Source organism: Doryrhamphus excisus, linkage group LG7 (genome assembly GCF_037039965.1).
Source record: "Doryrhamphus excisus strain RoL-2023G ecotype Guam linkage group LG7, RoL_Dexc_Guam_v1.1, whole genome shotgun sequence".
NCBI classification, from domain to species: Eukaryota; Metazoa; Chordata; class Actinopteri; order Syngnathiformes; family Syngnathidae; genus Doryrhamphus; species Doryrhamphus excisus.
In genome coordinates, this window is record NC_136363.1 from 4,210,917 (window position 1) to 4,224,778 (window position 13,862).

The window sequence follows — 13,862 nt, forward strand, 5'->3', positions numbered from 1 at the left end:
AATACAGTCCAATTATCCATTCATCCATTTTCTATGCCGCTTATCCTCACTAGGGTGACAGGTGTATGCCTGAGCCTATCCCAGGTGTCTTCGTCATCGTCCCCCAGCTAAATAAAGGTTAGAAACTGTTGAATTCAAGACAATCTTTGTGAATAATCAAAGTAATTTGTTTTCATTTGTCAATTGTACTTTGGTACATTATTTAAAAACAAAAAAAAAAATACCATACTTACCTTTACCTGTCAGTAAAAATAAAATAATTTAAAAAATAAAACAAAAAAAAAAAAAACAGACAAAAAAAAACAACTTAAACTATATTAGGAAAGCAGGAAGTGAACAAATGTAACAGTTACTGATTGTAAAAGTACCAGATGGAGGGGTAGAATTTAATAAGCTTTGCTTCTTCCTACTCCTTTCGGACATGTGGAACTGTGAACTGATTATGTAATGCGTTCAATTGTAATCTGACGCATGTTCAAATGAAATAAAACCATTACCAATTAACATAGCATGTTTTTGGAATGTGGAAGGAAACCAGAGTACAAATAAAAATAAATAAAAAAAGTAGTAAAAAAAAATAAAAAAAACAAAAAAAAAACCAACTTAAATTATATTAGGAAAGCAGGAAGTGAACAAATGTAACAGTTACTGATTGTAAAAGTACCAGATGGAGGGGTAGGATTTAATAAGCTTTGTTTCTTCCTACTCCTTTCGGACATGTGGAACTGTGAACTGATTATGTGATGCATTCAATTGCAATCTGATGCATGTTCAAATGAAATAAAACCATTACCATTACCAATTAACATAGCATGTTTTTGGAATGTGGAAGGAAACCGGAGTACAAATAAAAATAAATAAAAATAGTAGTAAAAAAAATTAAAAAATAACAAAAAAAAAACAACTTAAATTATATTAGGAAAGCAGGAAGTGAACAAATGTAACATTTACTGATTGTAAAAGTACCACATGGAGTGGGTAGGATTTAATAAGCTTTGCTTCTTCCTACTCCTTTTGGACATGTGGAACTGTGAACTGATTATGGGATGCATTCAATTGTAATCTGATGCATGTTCAAATGAAATTAAACCATTACCAATTTCATTCGTCATGTTTTAAATTGTCTGCAATCATGTTAACATTTGTTAATATAAGGGATTAATTGGATTGGAATGATTGTTTTTTTTTTAATGGGAGTGTACACTTTGAGGAGGATCCTTTAAGAATAAATCCTCAACTTGATGAGGATTCCTCTTTGGAAAAGGGCTGGGTTGTTCCTAAATGTGTATTTTGAGGTTTATTGTGACTCATTCTCCTACTGGAAAGTCTGACAGATATGTGCCACACCAAAACAACTCATTCAGGCCAGACTGTTTTGCCAAAGACAGCTACAGAGGGAAACCCCAACTCTCATATAAACAAAAAAAAATAAAGTGTTGTAATGCGTCGTAATAAGAGAATGGCACAATAACAGTAAGAAATTAAGGGCCTACAAATATATATATATGAAAACAAAATCAAACTTTATTGTGATTTCTGAATCCTGTTTACGCTTCTCGGGTTGCACAGAGAAAAAACGCGGACACATAAATAGATTCACCTGAAAAATTCCAACAGGAGAGGGGAGAGCGGAGAAAAGGGAACATAGAATCCGCCTTACTGTTTTACAAGGGAAAACAAAATGATGGCTGTTTAGTCTTATAACCTATAAACAAATATATGAGCTGCAGGAGTAGAATCAGTGTTTTGTTGTTGCTTGATCTTAGCCACCCCCCAAAATATTACACTTACATTTTTCTTAACCAGAACTTTAGGATTAGGGGCCGATTCGACCCAGTATCGGCCTCAGATACCGGTGTAATTCATGTGTGGGAAAATTGCCGATACCGACTGTGGAAATTTCCAATCCATGAGTCACCCACGTCTGTGTTTTCATGTTGTCAGCAAACGTAGTTGTCTCCACACACACACACACACCGCCTGACGCATTCACAGCCACACAAAAACATCCGGGTCACTGCTACATCATACTTGTGTGTAGTTTATATACCTTCCTATAAAACCAACTATTATTATAATAATAATAATAATAATAATAATTATGCCCGGTTTATCCTACAGAATGTGGGTTTTTAATGATTATTTATTCATTCATTAATTTTCTACCGTTTTTTCCTCACAGCTGGGATAGGCTCCAGCACCCCCGCGACCCTCGTGAGGATACACAGTAGAAAAATGAATGAATGAATAACCCGCAGGGTATGCTGGATAACTTTTCATTGGGGAAGTGAGCACGAGGGTCGCAGGGGTTGCTGGAGCCTATCCCAGCTGTGAGAAAAAACTGTAGAAAATGAATGAATGAATGAAGACCTCATGCTCACTTCCCCAATGAAAAGTTACCCAGCATACCCTGCGGGTTATTCATTAATTCATTTTTCTACCGCTTATCCTCACGAGGGTCGTGCGGGGGTTGCTGGAGCCTATCCCAGCTGTGAGGAAAAACGGTAGAAAATGAATAAATGAATGAAGACCTCATGCTCACTTCCCCAATGAAAAGTTACCCAGCATACCCTGCGGGTTATTCATTCATTTTTCTACCGCTTATTCTCACGAGGGCCGCGGGGGGGGTTTGTTGGAGCATATCACAGCTATGAGGAAAAACAGTAGAAAATGAATGAATGAATGAAGACCTCACTTCCCCAATGAAAAGTTACCCAGCATACCCTGCGGGTTATTCCTTCATTCATTTTTCTACCGCTTATCCTCACGAGGGTCGCGGGGGGGGGTGGTTGCTGGAGCCTATCCCAGCTGTGAGGAAAAACTGTAGAAAATGAATGAATGAAGACCTCATGCTCACTTCCCCAAATGAAAAGTTACCCAGCATACCCTGCGGGTTATTCATTCATTTTCTACCGCTTTTCCTCACGAGCGTCGTGGGGGGGGGGGGGGGTGCTGGAGCCTATCACGGCTGTGAGGAAAAACGGTAGAAAAAGAATGAATGAATTAAGACCACATGCTCACTTCTCCGATGAAAAGTTACCCAGCATACCCCGCGCGTTATTCATTCATTCATTTTTCTACCTCACGAGGGTCGTGCGGGGGTTTCTGGAGCCTATCCCAGCTGTCTTCGGACGAGAGGCGGGGTACACCCTGGACTGGTGGCCAGCCAATCACAGGGCACATATAGACAAACAACCATTCACACTCACATTCATACCTATGGACAATTTGGGAGTTGCCAATTAACCTAGCATGTTTTTTTTGGAATGTGGGAGGAAACCGGAGTACCCCGGAAAAAAAAAACCCACGCATGCACGGGGGAGAACATGCAAACTCCACACAGAGATGGCCGAGGGTGTATTTTTAATGATTATGACTATTAAAAAAAGAAGAAACACAGCATGAAGAAATGAACGAGGGATGGGGTGTCAGGAAGTCTTCCATAAATATTGTGTTTGATTTCTCTGTTTCTGACAGCAAAGTAACAACAGAACAAAAACATCCATTAGGTACATCCAAACTGGTGGCAGCCATTTTTAAGTGGGGACCGGGTGTAGACTTAAAATGACCCATTCTTTGGGCACTTGTAAATATGGTGTGTGTGTGTGTGAGTGTATAAATGTGAACACATGTATGAAGACTATGGCTGTGTGTTTGGATGTCTAGCTCACCCCCTCAGAATTATTATTTTTTTTTTACATTTTTCCTCTATTCTAAATCAATATGACATTGTCTTTAGGGCGGGCGGAGAGGGGGTCACCTGTGTATTTCCCAAGTGCCACGCTTTGAAGACTGTATTATTTACTTCCCCCCCTTTTTGACAATATTCTCGCTCTAGCGGATGGCCTTGACAGGACTCTTGAAGCTGGAGGCTGCTTGCAACTGCAGCTGGTAGGCCATGGGGTGGATCTTGAAACCGTACAGCCTGCAGAAAGAGACGGAGAGGCGGTGACAAACATCCTAGAGCATCGGCGAGGCGAGGCGGCCGTATCCGGTGTTTGCTTGTGCAAAGTAGCGTGACTTAAAATACAAACTTTAAAACAAAGATGACAAAATGCAACAAAAACATTAGCGAATGGGGCCAATTTAAACTGTGAATTGTGTTGTGTTTGCTCTTATGGGACGGGGAGGTGGGGGGTGTGGCTTCCTTTCATAAAGTGACGCAACAACGCCATCATTCTGAATGCTGGGAACACAATCAACTTGGGAGCTGTTCTAGTATGCGGTTATAACGTCTGTTTTATGGCCATAAAACATATTATTAGTATTTTTTCGACTTTGGACACCCCTTCTTTGCAAACGCAGAATGTACACTTCCTGTCTTAATTCTAAGGATCGTTTTTTCCTTGTATCGGTATCGGCCGATACGCGCGTGTGTTCGCCGATGTATTTTTCCACCGCATGATTTACAATCAGGCATCCGCCGGGGCAACTTTGTGTTCCCCCCCGGCGGCAGAGGACCCTGTAACACACGTAGTCGCGGTACCCCGCCCCCCACTGTTGAATCACAACAAGGGTGCGATTTCAAAAGTAATAGTTAGCTTGTTTTTAACACTTTGCTTATGAGAGGTCTTTATCGTGCACAACACAAACTTTAATGATGATACTGTTTTATATTATCGTACTAAATTGTGTCAGTGTGATGTGTTTGTGTTTGTGGAGGCGGGGGGGTTGCGCGTCACGCTGCGGAGGAGCAGTCATCACATTGATGCTAGGTAAATTTAAACTACGACAGAAATGTTTTGCACATGGGTTGAATATTTATTCCTTTTAAAGTTGAGAATTATAGGTTATCACATGGTTTGTGTGGTATCAGGCCAGGTATCATGACCCCAAGTGTCAGTATCAGCCCAAGACCGAAGGTCGAGGGCTAATACCGGCACGCTGATACCAGACAAACCATGTGATGATCTTATTATCACATACTATTTAATCATGAGCTTATTATCACGTACTATTTAATCAAAAGACCATTTTGTTGCCAGAAAATGTTCAGTTGATTACATGTATTATATCTAAACAGTGTAAACACAACAATTGCAAAAAATATTTCAACAATAATAATATTTTATCAACAGTCTTATCTTATCAATGTCTGACAATTAAAGTTCCATTAATCAAGTTTGTTTTTTTTTGGTGACTGGAGAAGCACTAGGCACTAAGGACTCGTGAGCTGTTCTCTGATTGGTTGTTTCACGGGCACGATACCACATCAAGCGCGCTCTGAGTGGACAGCTACGGGGGGGGCTGATACTTAACTCTAACTCTATATTTTATCAGTATCACTGCCCTGGGCTTTGACACAGTATCATTTGGGCCTTTTCCCGTATCATTCATGGGCGGTTGTCTAGGGTACAGGGCCAATTAATACTGTAGTATGTGATAATGGTGCTTAAATGTGTGTTTAAGAACGCTGAATCCTACTGTGTTCAGTGTTTACATTGCAATAAATATTTGTTTAAACATGAGACCTGGAATATTTGTTATAATGGTGATTTTTTTCATGTAAATTGAGGGATCAAAAGCAGTATCGGCCATCGGCTAAGGGTGATGGAAAAAAATCGGTATCGGCCCCACCCCAAAAAAACATATCAGTCGATCCCTACTTAATTCCCAACCAGAACAGGCATGAGCGTACTAACCTCGGGACGAACTGATTGGCAGGTCTCTTGGGCCTGTACTCCGGGTGCACCATGAACAGCATGTGGGGGAAACCGGTGCCAAAGTAGGCTCCATCTGTGTGGTGGTGCCTGGAGGACTTGGGTGTGTAGACGTCCATACATTTGGGGCAGTAGAGTTTCACCATGGCCTCTCCTGGGATGTCTGAGAGGCCTGTGGGGGACGCGGGACAAAGGAAAGCAGACCCCTAAGGTCACGCTGATGTGACATTGTTAAAAGTTCTTTACATGGTTCTTTGTCGTTTTGCGTATGCAAAGCTGAGAACGGCCATCTACTGTGCATGATATAATACATATCTGTGTATAGTGGTCCCTTGTTCATTTGCGGTTAACTGGTTCCAGACATGACCGCAGTAAGTACATTTCTGGGTCAATATTAATAAATTTAATATTTTTGTAGTTATGGCATTGAAAACCTGTTAAGTGTTAATCTGTGTTTTTTTAACATGATTATAACCCTCTAGACATAAAATAGCCCCCTTTATATTTGTATTAACCACAATAGTAATAGTAATGCTAGCATGCTAATGTTATCACGCTAACACCGAGCATGATTGTGCTAAGAGTTCAAATGTATCTACACATGAAAACGGCTAAAAATACTACTGTACTAATACTAGCATGCTAATATGATAATGTTAGCATGCTAACACCTAGCACGATAGTGAATTTCTGCTTAAGTTCATTTTCAGGAAAATAGTAAAAAAAAATATGTATGCTCATGTGAGTTACAATGCTAACACCGAGGACGATAGTGCTAAATGTTCATATATATATTTAGCCCGGAAAACTTAAAAATGCTACTGAGCTAATATTAGCATGCTAACAATGCTAACATGTTAAAGTTAGCATCTTAACATCTAGCATGATTGTGCTAAGAGTTCAAATGTAGCTACACATGAAAACGGCTACGAATGCTACTATACTCATATTAGCATGCTAATATGATTATGTTAGCATGCTAACACCTAGCATGATAGTGAATTTCATTGAAGTTCATTTTCAGCAAAATAGTAAAAAAAAAAAAGTATGCTCATGTGAGTTACCATGCTAACGCCGAGCATGATAATGCTAAATGTTCGTATATATTTACCCAGGAAAACTGATAAAAATGCTATTAAGCTAATATTAGCATGTTAACAATGCTGACATGTTATAGTGAGCATCCTAACACCTAGCATGATAGTGTTTGTATATATCTACCCATGAAAATACAAAAAACAGATAATATGTTAATGTTAGCATGCTAGCAATGCTAGTAATGTCATTAGAAAGAAAATAATATTAGATACAGTATAAATAAGATAACAGACTTGCATGTTACTAGTTTGTTGTACTTCCTTCACTGGCTATTATCTCAATATATTGCAATGGCGGCTTTACACTCGTATTACCCAAATTAGTAGACATTAAAAGAAGAAATAAGCCATTTAACACATAAATAAAACTCATTCTCCTGTGTGTAACAGTAAATGTGTTCCCTGTGTTGCCCTGGAGCTTTGTGAAAAGATGTGCACAGGACAGGAAGTGATGTCGGTGGTTCAGAGTTGATATTGTTGTTATTGTGCCTGTTGATTTAAAACTGTAATGGATGCCTGTTCTGGTGTCTCACAAAACACTTACTGACACCTAGTGGCCAACATAGAATATGACACTTTTGTTGTATAGTATATGTATTTTAGTTCATCTGGTTTGTTCATTTTGCAGTTTTAATCCCTAAAAATGCTTAATTTATTCATCATTTATCCATTCATTTACAAAAAAAAAAGAGTGAGGGCATGATGTTTGAACGGCAATGTAGCAAAAGACGAGTGTGTTACATTTAATAATTTACTTACCAATGGGAAGCATGGGCTGATTCTCACAATAGACACGAGGACAGTAGCCAAAATCACCTTGCTGATATTTTTCCAACTGAAAGAAAGGCACACTTCTATAATCAGACATTTTCATGCAGCAGATTGACTGATACAAACTTGTTTCTTTTTTTTTGGCTTGAGCCCTTTAAATTGTGGATGCCCTTCCTGACAAATACCAATGATGCTTACTAGCAGAGATTCAAACCTGAGGCGCCCGCTCCAAAGTCTAGAATGCTAACCACTACACCACGTCGGGCGATACAAACAATAATGAAAAATGTATTTCTTGTTGCTAAGGTAATGTTTACTCAGATAATGTATTGTTCCATCACATGAAGGAGGACATAGGTGATAACCTACCATCTGCGCGATGCCTCGGTTCGTGAGGATGTAACGTGCATGGATGAGGCCGTACAGCATCTCGGCCGCCTGCTCGATCAGGTCGCTCTGGTTGGGATTGTCCTCCAGCTCCTCATCTGCAGAAACAATGGCGGTTATTCATTCATTTTCTACCGCTTTTCCTCACGAGGGTCGCAGGGGGAGCTGGAGCCTATCCCAGCTGTCTTCGGGCGAGAGGCGGGTACACCCTGGACTGGTGGCCAGCCAATCACAGGGCACATATAGACAAACAACCATTCACACTCACATTCATACCTATGGACAATTTGGAGTCACCAATTAACCTAGCATGTTTTTGGAATGTGGGAGGAAAACGGAGTACCCGGAGAAAACCCACGCATGCACGGGGAGAACATGCAAACTCCACACAGAGATGGCTGAGAGTGGAATTGAACCCTGGTCTCCTAGCTGTGAGGTCTGTGCGCTAACCACTTGAACGCCGTGCCTCCCCATATTATTTAATATTCATTCATTTTCTATCGCTATTCCTCACGAGGGTTGCGGGGGGTGCTGGAGCCTATCCCAGCTGTCTTCGGGCGAGAGGCGGGGTACACCCTGGACTGGTGGCCAGCCAATCACAGGGCACATATACACAAACAACCATTCACACTCACATTCATACCTATGGACAATTTGGAGTGGCCAATTAACCTAGCATGTTTTTGGAATGTGGGAGGAAAACGGAGTACCCGTAGAAAAAAAAACACACATGCACAGGGAGATGGCCGAGGGTGGAATTGAACCCTGGTCTCCTAGCTGTGAGGTCTGCGCGCTAACCACTCGACCGCCGTGCGGACAATGGCGGTTAGTAAATGTTATTAGGAAACAGTCCAAATGTGGTACCATAATATATGGAAAAATGTCCTTTTATTGTCATTCATATAAAGGACATGAGTGCAGATTGTAAGATTAATTGGTAAAAAAAAAGATATTATTCAAGATCCATTTACTGATATTATTTTCGGCATGGTTGGATATTAAAGCAAACAGGAATCAAATCAAGTGCAAAAATGCGGATCGGTGCATCTCTAAATATACTCCTTCCTGCTTTGAGTACGCCGACATGCATAACACATGCCTCTTGTATTTGTTGTCAGGTGATGGTAGCGATTTGGCTAAGTTTAGCTATTAGCATGAGCTATTACTGACGGTAACATAACACCAGCGTGACTGCAAATTGTTGATCGCCTCTCTCATGACTGCTTGTGTGTGTGTGTGTGCCTTTGTGCTATGGACACACACAGTTGTCGTTGTTTTGTTTATCACCATAATTGGTTTTAGGCCTGACAGCGCTATGTGAATATCTGCTAAATAGGATTTAATATTAATAAACCGAATATTTACATTGTTAGAATACAGAAAACCTGTTTATGACTTTCTAAATACAGTTTTTAAACATTATTAGAGCCCTGTAGACATTAAATAACACCCCTATAGTCACCTTTACACTCATATTTACACCCTAGAGGCCCAAATTGTGGTATGCATACCCCCAGGGTACATTGATTGTCGTAGGGGGTACGTGAATAAAATGAAAAACAATTAGCACATAACACTCACCATTACGAGTGCGCCTGAACGCATCATGGCGCAAGGCGAACAGAGCAGATCAGATACAGGGCATGAAGTTGTTAATGGCTTTGTGTGCATTACATGAACAAATAAGTATGTTGATGACTATTTTGTGCATTAAAAGTGTGATATAATTTATTTCAGTGCTCCAATCTCCACACGGCCCAGCGGTGATTTGGGATTACTCCGAAAATTAAGCTTCATCATTGTTTGACTGTATTGAAAGTTGAAAGTGTGGGGGAGAACTGACCACTTCCACACGAAATTAGAGGTGAATGGCTGCATGACTACATGCAGTGTGAAGGTGATATAAGCGTCATATAAACAACAAACAGTTAGAATGGAGAAAGCTTGAATCTAAAGTCAAATACAGACCTGGTTCAAGGTCCAGGATCATGTCTAGAGCCTGACGGTAGTGGGGGACTTGCTCATTAAGCCCGGTCAAGTTGAACTTGTCCTGGATATAGTCTTCATCCACCTGTTAACCCACATAAAAAGTCATTTACGAAGAATAGAAACAAATTAAATCACCCTAACTATTAACATTTCTGATTCACATTTGCAAGTTGACTAAAATGCCTGCATTGGTTCAGGAAGCCTTGCAAAGCTGGGATATAAATTTAACAGTTATAGATAGTCTTCTGTTTTCGTATGAATTCTGTGCATAGTTCAAGTTCTGGTTTAAATCAGATATTATACCAAAACTAACTCCTAAGATAGTGGCACTGTACACAGCCATAAAATCATAAAACATTTTCTTCACACCACATTCAGGGTCATGCTACGTTTTAAATAAATCAAATTATTAGTCATTATTGTTATTATAATTGTCATGCCGTAGTACTGTAGATTCATAGATTAAAGTACTGTACCTCACAGAAAAACTCATTCCCCCTTAAGCCACAGAACCAGGAGATCCAAGACACTTCCTCTGAACTGCTCATCTCTGATGACCTAGACATGTAAGCACATTAACATCAGCATATTAATACAACACTGAAAATATTACTATTATTATCATATGGTGCTAATGTTAAAATCACAAACGCTGTCTGACCCTAGCTAGTGGCTAAGCTAACTGTCTACTACTGCTATACTTTGTCACCAAAGTATACAACTTAACTTAACAACCTAACAGTCTTAACAATGTCAACTTTAATAGATTTTACAGTTGCGCATGTATATAGTATGTAGTTATGCACAGGGGCGTCTTTTTAACGTTACCAATGTTAGCTCGCTAAGCTAGAAAAAGCCGCTAGCTTAGCTAGCTACAGCTAAACCAATATGGCGCATCGTTGGAACACAAGCTTAGAAGAGCACTTTCTGTTGCTGTTTGAGACACAGTTTTGAACAATTTGCTCCAGCTTTGTATCGGTTTATGTCAGCTTACCCAGTGTTGTACTTCTATGCTGCTAAAAAACAATCGCGACAGCACAAAAAAATAACCTAGCAAGCCGTGAAGTGTAAATAAAATGGTCACCACCAGCTCCCAGTTTAGCAGGTTCTTCCTCGACGTCCGGCGCAGATGGCGCACTGCTGCCACATGATGGTGAGTTGGGAGTACTACACCCAGTTGTCCTACAACGATATGATGTGGTGACGTTATGACAAATATTATGACATAATAAACTTAATGAGCTCGTCTATCGTCTCGTCTCTTTTGTTAGATTTGTTTTAGATTGTTGTACAGCATTTTTTTACAGTAGAAAAGCACAAATATTTTATCTACATATTTAGATTCCTTGACCATGAAAACATACCACGGAAGGGTTTCAATGACTTTAAGAATGCTAACAATGTTAATGTTAGCATGCTAACACCTAGCATAAGAGCTGAAAACGCTGAAAATTAGCTTTAAATTATACTTAATTATGTTAGCATGCTAGCACCTAGCATGACAGCGGTGAATGTATGCTTGAGTTCAAATTGAAGAAAATGAAACAAATATATTATGCTAATGTTAGCAATGCTAGCATGCTAATGTTATCATGCTAACACCTAGCATGATTGGGCTAAGAGTTCAAATGTATCTACGCATGAAAACGGCTACAAATGCTACTATACTAATATTAGCATGCTAATATGATAACATTAGCATGCTAGCGAATTTCTGCTTAAGTTTATTTTCAGGAAAATAGTAAATAATGTGTATGCTCATGTTAGTTACTATGCTAACACCGAGCACGATAGTGCTAAATGTTTGTATATATCTACCCAGGAAAACGGCTAAAATGCTATTAAGCTAATATTAACATGCTAACAATGCTAACATGTTAAAGTTAGCATCCTCACACCTAGCATGATAGTGTTTGTATATATCTACCCATGAAAATACAAAAAACAGATAATATGCTAATGTTAGCATGCTAGCAATGCTAACAACTTGAATGTTGGTAATTACAGTAGGTTTCTTGATCAAACTTTTTGGGGGGATTTGATCTGTTATAGCCATAATCAATAAATCTGAATCATTTGATGGTTTGCTCATCAGTTTCCCATATTTTGATATGCTAACATTGACTTTTCCCATCGGTGACATGTTTCAAAACACAAATAACGAGGCACAGTTTCCCATTCAATCAAAAGTAGTTTATTTAATTTTGCCTTTTTCTGTATAACTTTATTATAATAAGACACTTCTCTGCTTGTACATTGCTCCCTTGAACTAAAAATGGCAACATTTGTTTGTGGGAATGTAAGTTGGGGGGGTAGACAAAACTTAAAAGATACATACCAATATACATACATGTGCGTACATTACGGTTCCATTAATAAAACCATAAATGCTAAAAAAAAAAAAAAAAAACCAGAATGGACCACTCCAGGGTACCTCAGTAATGCTGGAAACAGTACAATCTCTGAGTAATTTCTTTTAATACACTACTTTTTGTCTTTTTTTTTAAATTATTTTTATTTAGCATGGGTACATAAATAATGCACACATCAATATCAAGAGTTAAGGAGGGATGGAGGACTCTTTGAGCCAGTGTTAATAATACAGCTACCAAATGCAGAAACCAGTGACAGGCAAGGCAAGCTGCACACATGGCTGTGTATTCATGCTTGAAGGAAGTTAGAGTGAAAAAGATAATGCTGTTTATGTATTACGTATACAAAAAAAAAAAAAAACAGTGAGTCTCTCCACTGTTTATGTATTTCAAAAAAAAAAAAAAACAGTATATTTTGATAACATTGCTTCAATCAAGTGCTTGCCCATTCTTGTTACTTTCTGGTCCTTCCCAGGTTTACAACAAATACCAAAACACATGACACAGTCTCGCACACACACACACACACACACAAATCACCAAATGCCCTATACGCAACACCCCAAAAAAAAAAAAAAAAAAAAAAATCATCTTCAAACAGTTACTGTCAGTATAACAAACAAAACCCCAACTTACAGCAGTGAATTGATGCAGAGGAGTATTTAGTTCACTTTGTCGTCTCGGGGAGGGGGGGTTCGAGCTCAGTGCAAGTTTGTGTTACCGTGTGTGTGAGAGAGAGAGAGAGACACACAAACTGCTTTATGAGTGTTTTTTTTTTCCAGAACAATCCAGCCTGATTGGTGAATTCTTGTTGTGATCCGTTACAGGCGACTGACTTGGTGTCAGTCATCGTAGTCCTGAATTCAAAAGCATTCTGGTTGAAAAGAGCCATCCTGAGAGCACGCGCGCACACACACACACACACACACACACACACACACTTTGAAAACACTTCCTCAGATAAGGAGCTCATGGTAGTTTTTCTTGGTGTGAGAAGTCCGATAATAGCACATGGGGGGGGGGAGGGGGGGTGCATCATAGCAATGCACAAACAGCAGAGGAGATCATGTAATAAGTCGACCCCTTATCTGTGTACTCTGGGCCCAGACAGAGTACCTCTGCACTCGTTTGCATGACGTAATTCCTTTGCGTGACTAAATGAAAATGAAGTAAAAAAAAAAACAAAAATATAAATACATCGACCAAATTCTTTCAGTTATACTACAAAGGAGTGCTTATTACAACATAATACCTATTAAAGCAATAACAATTTAAGCAACCGACAGATCTATTTTTTTTTTTTAATTTTCCCTCCAATAGAACAGACACTTTTGAGGAAAAAAATGCATCTTTCCATCTATATATATATATTTTTTTTTAAAATTTTGAATGAAATTCCGGTTGTGAAATAAAGCCATCAAGTCAAAATGAAAAGTATTTTTGCAGTGTGCAGAACTTCTGCAGGTAACATGGATGCTACGGTGTGACTGAAAAAGCCTTTATTTTTATAAAAATGACCCAAAATGAAATGTGTGTGTGTGTGTGTGGGACAGCATATACAGGAGCAGTAGAACTTTTGTGTCTAT

The 13,862-nt window shown here is 39.2% G+C and overlaps 1 protein-coding gene across 1 annotated transcript; it reads right to left on the reverse strand.

Annotated features, from left to right (window-relative positions):
• Nucleotides 1-1,502: 1,502 nt before the first annotated feature.
• On the reverse strand, nucleotides 1,503-11,051 carry csnk2b (casein kinase 2, beta polypeptide). The gene is made up of 7 exons (XM_058047010.2): nucleotides 10,899-11,051; nucleotides 10,381-10,462; nucleotides 9,884-9,986; nucleotides 7,898-8,013; nucleotides 7,517-7,592; nucleotides 5,643-5,832; nucleotides 1,503-3,925 (listed from the first exon to the last, which is right to left on the reverse strand). The coding sequence occupies exons 2-7, from the start codon at nucleotides 10,450-10,452 to the stop codon at nucleotides 3,835-3,837; spliced, it is 648 nt and encodes a 215-aa protein (XP_057902993.1). The 5' UTR covers nucleotides 10,453-10,462; nucleotides 10,899-11,051; the 3' UTR covers nucleotides 1,503-3,834.
• Between the last annotated feature and the right edge of the window lie 2,811 nt (nucleotides 11,052-13,862).

Coding starts and splice junctions, on each gene's coding strand:
- csnk2b (XM_058047010.2), bottom strand. CDS start 10,452: ATGAGCAGTTCAGAGGAAGTGTCTTGGATCTCCTGGTTCTGTGGCTTA. Junction 5,833..7,516: donor TCAGCCCATGCTTCCCATTG/GTAAGTAAATTA, acceptor CGTCCCCCACAG/GCCTCTCAGACATCCCAGGA. Junction 3,926..5,642: donor GCCAATCAGTTCGTCCCGAG/GTTAGTACGCTC, acceptor CTCTTTCTGCAG/GCTGTACGGTTTCAAGATCC.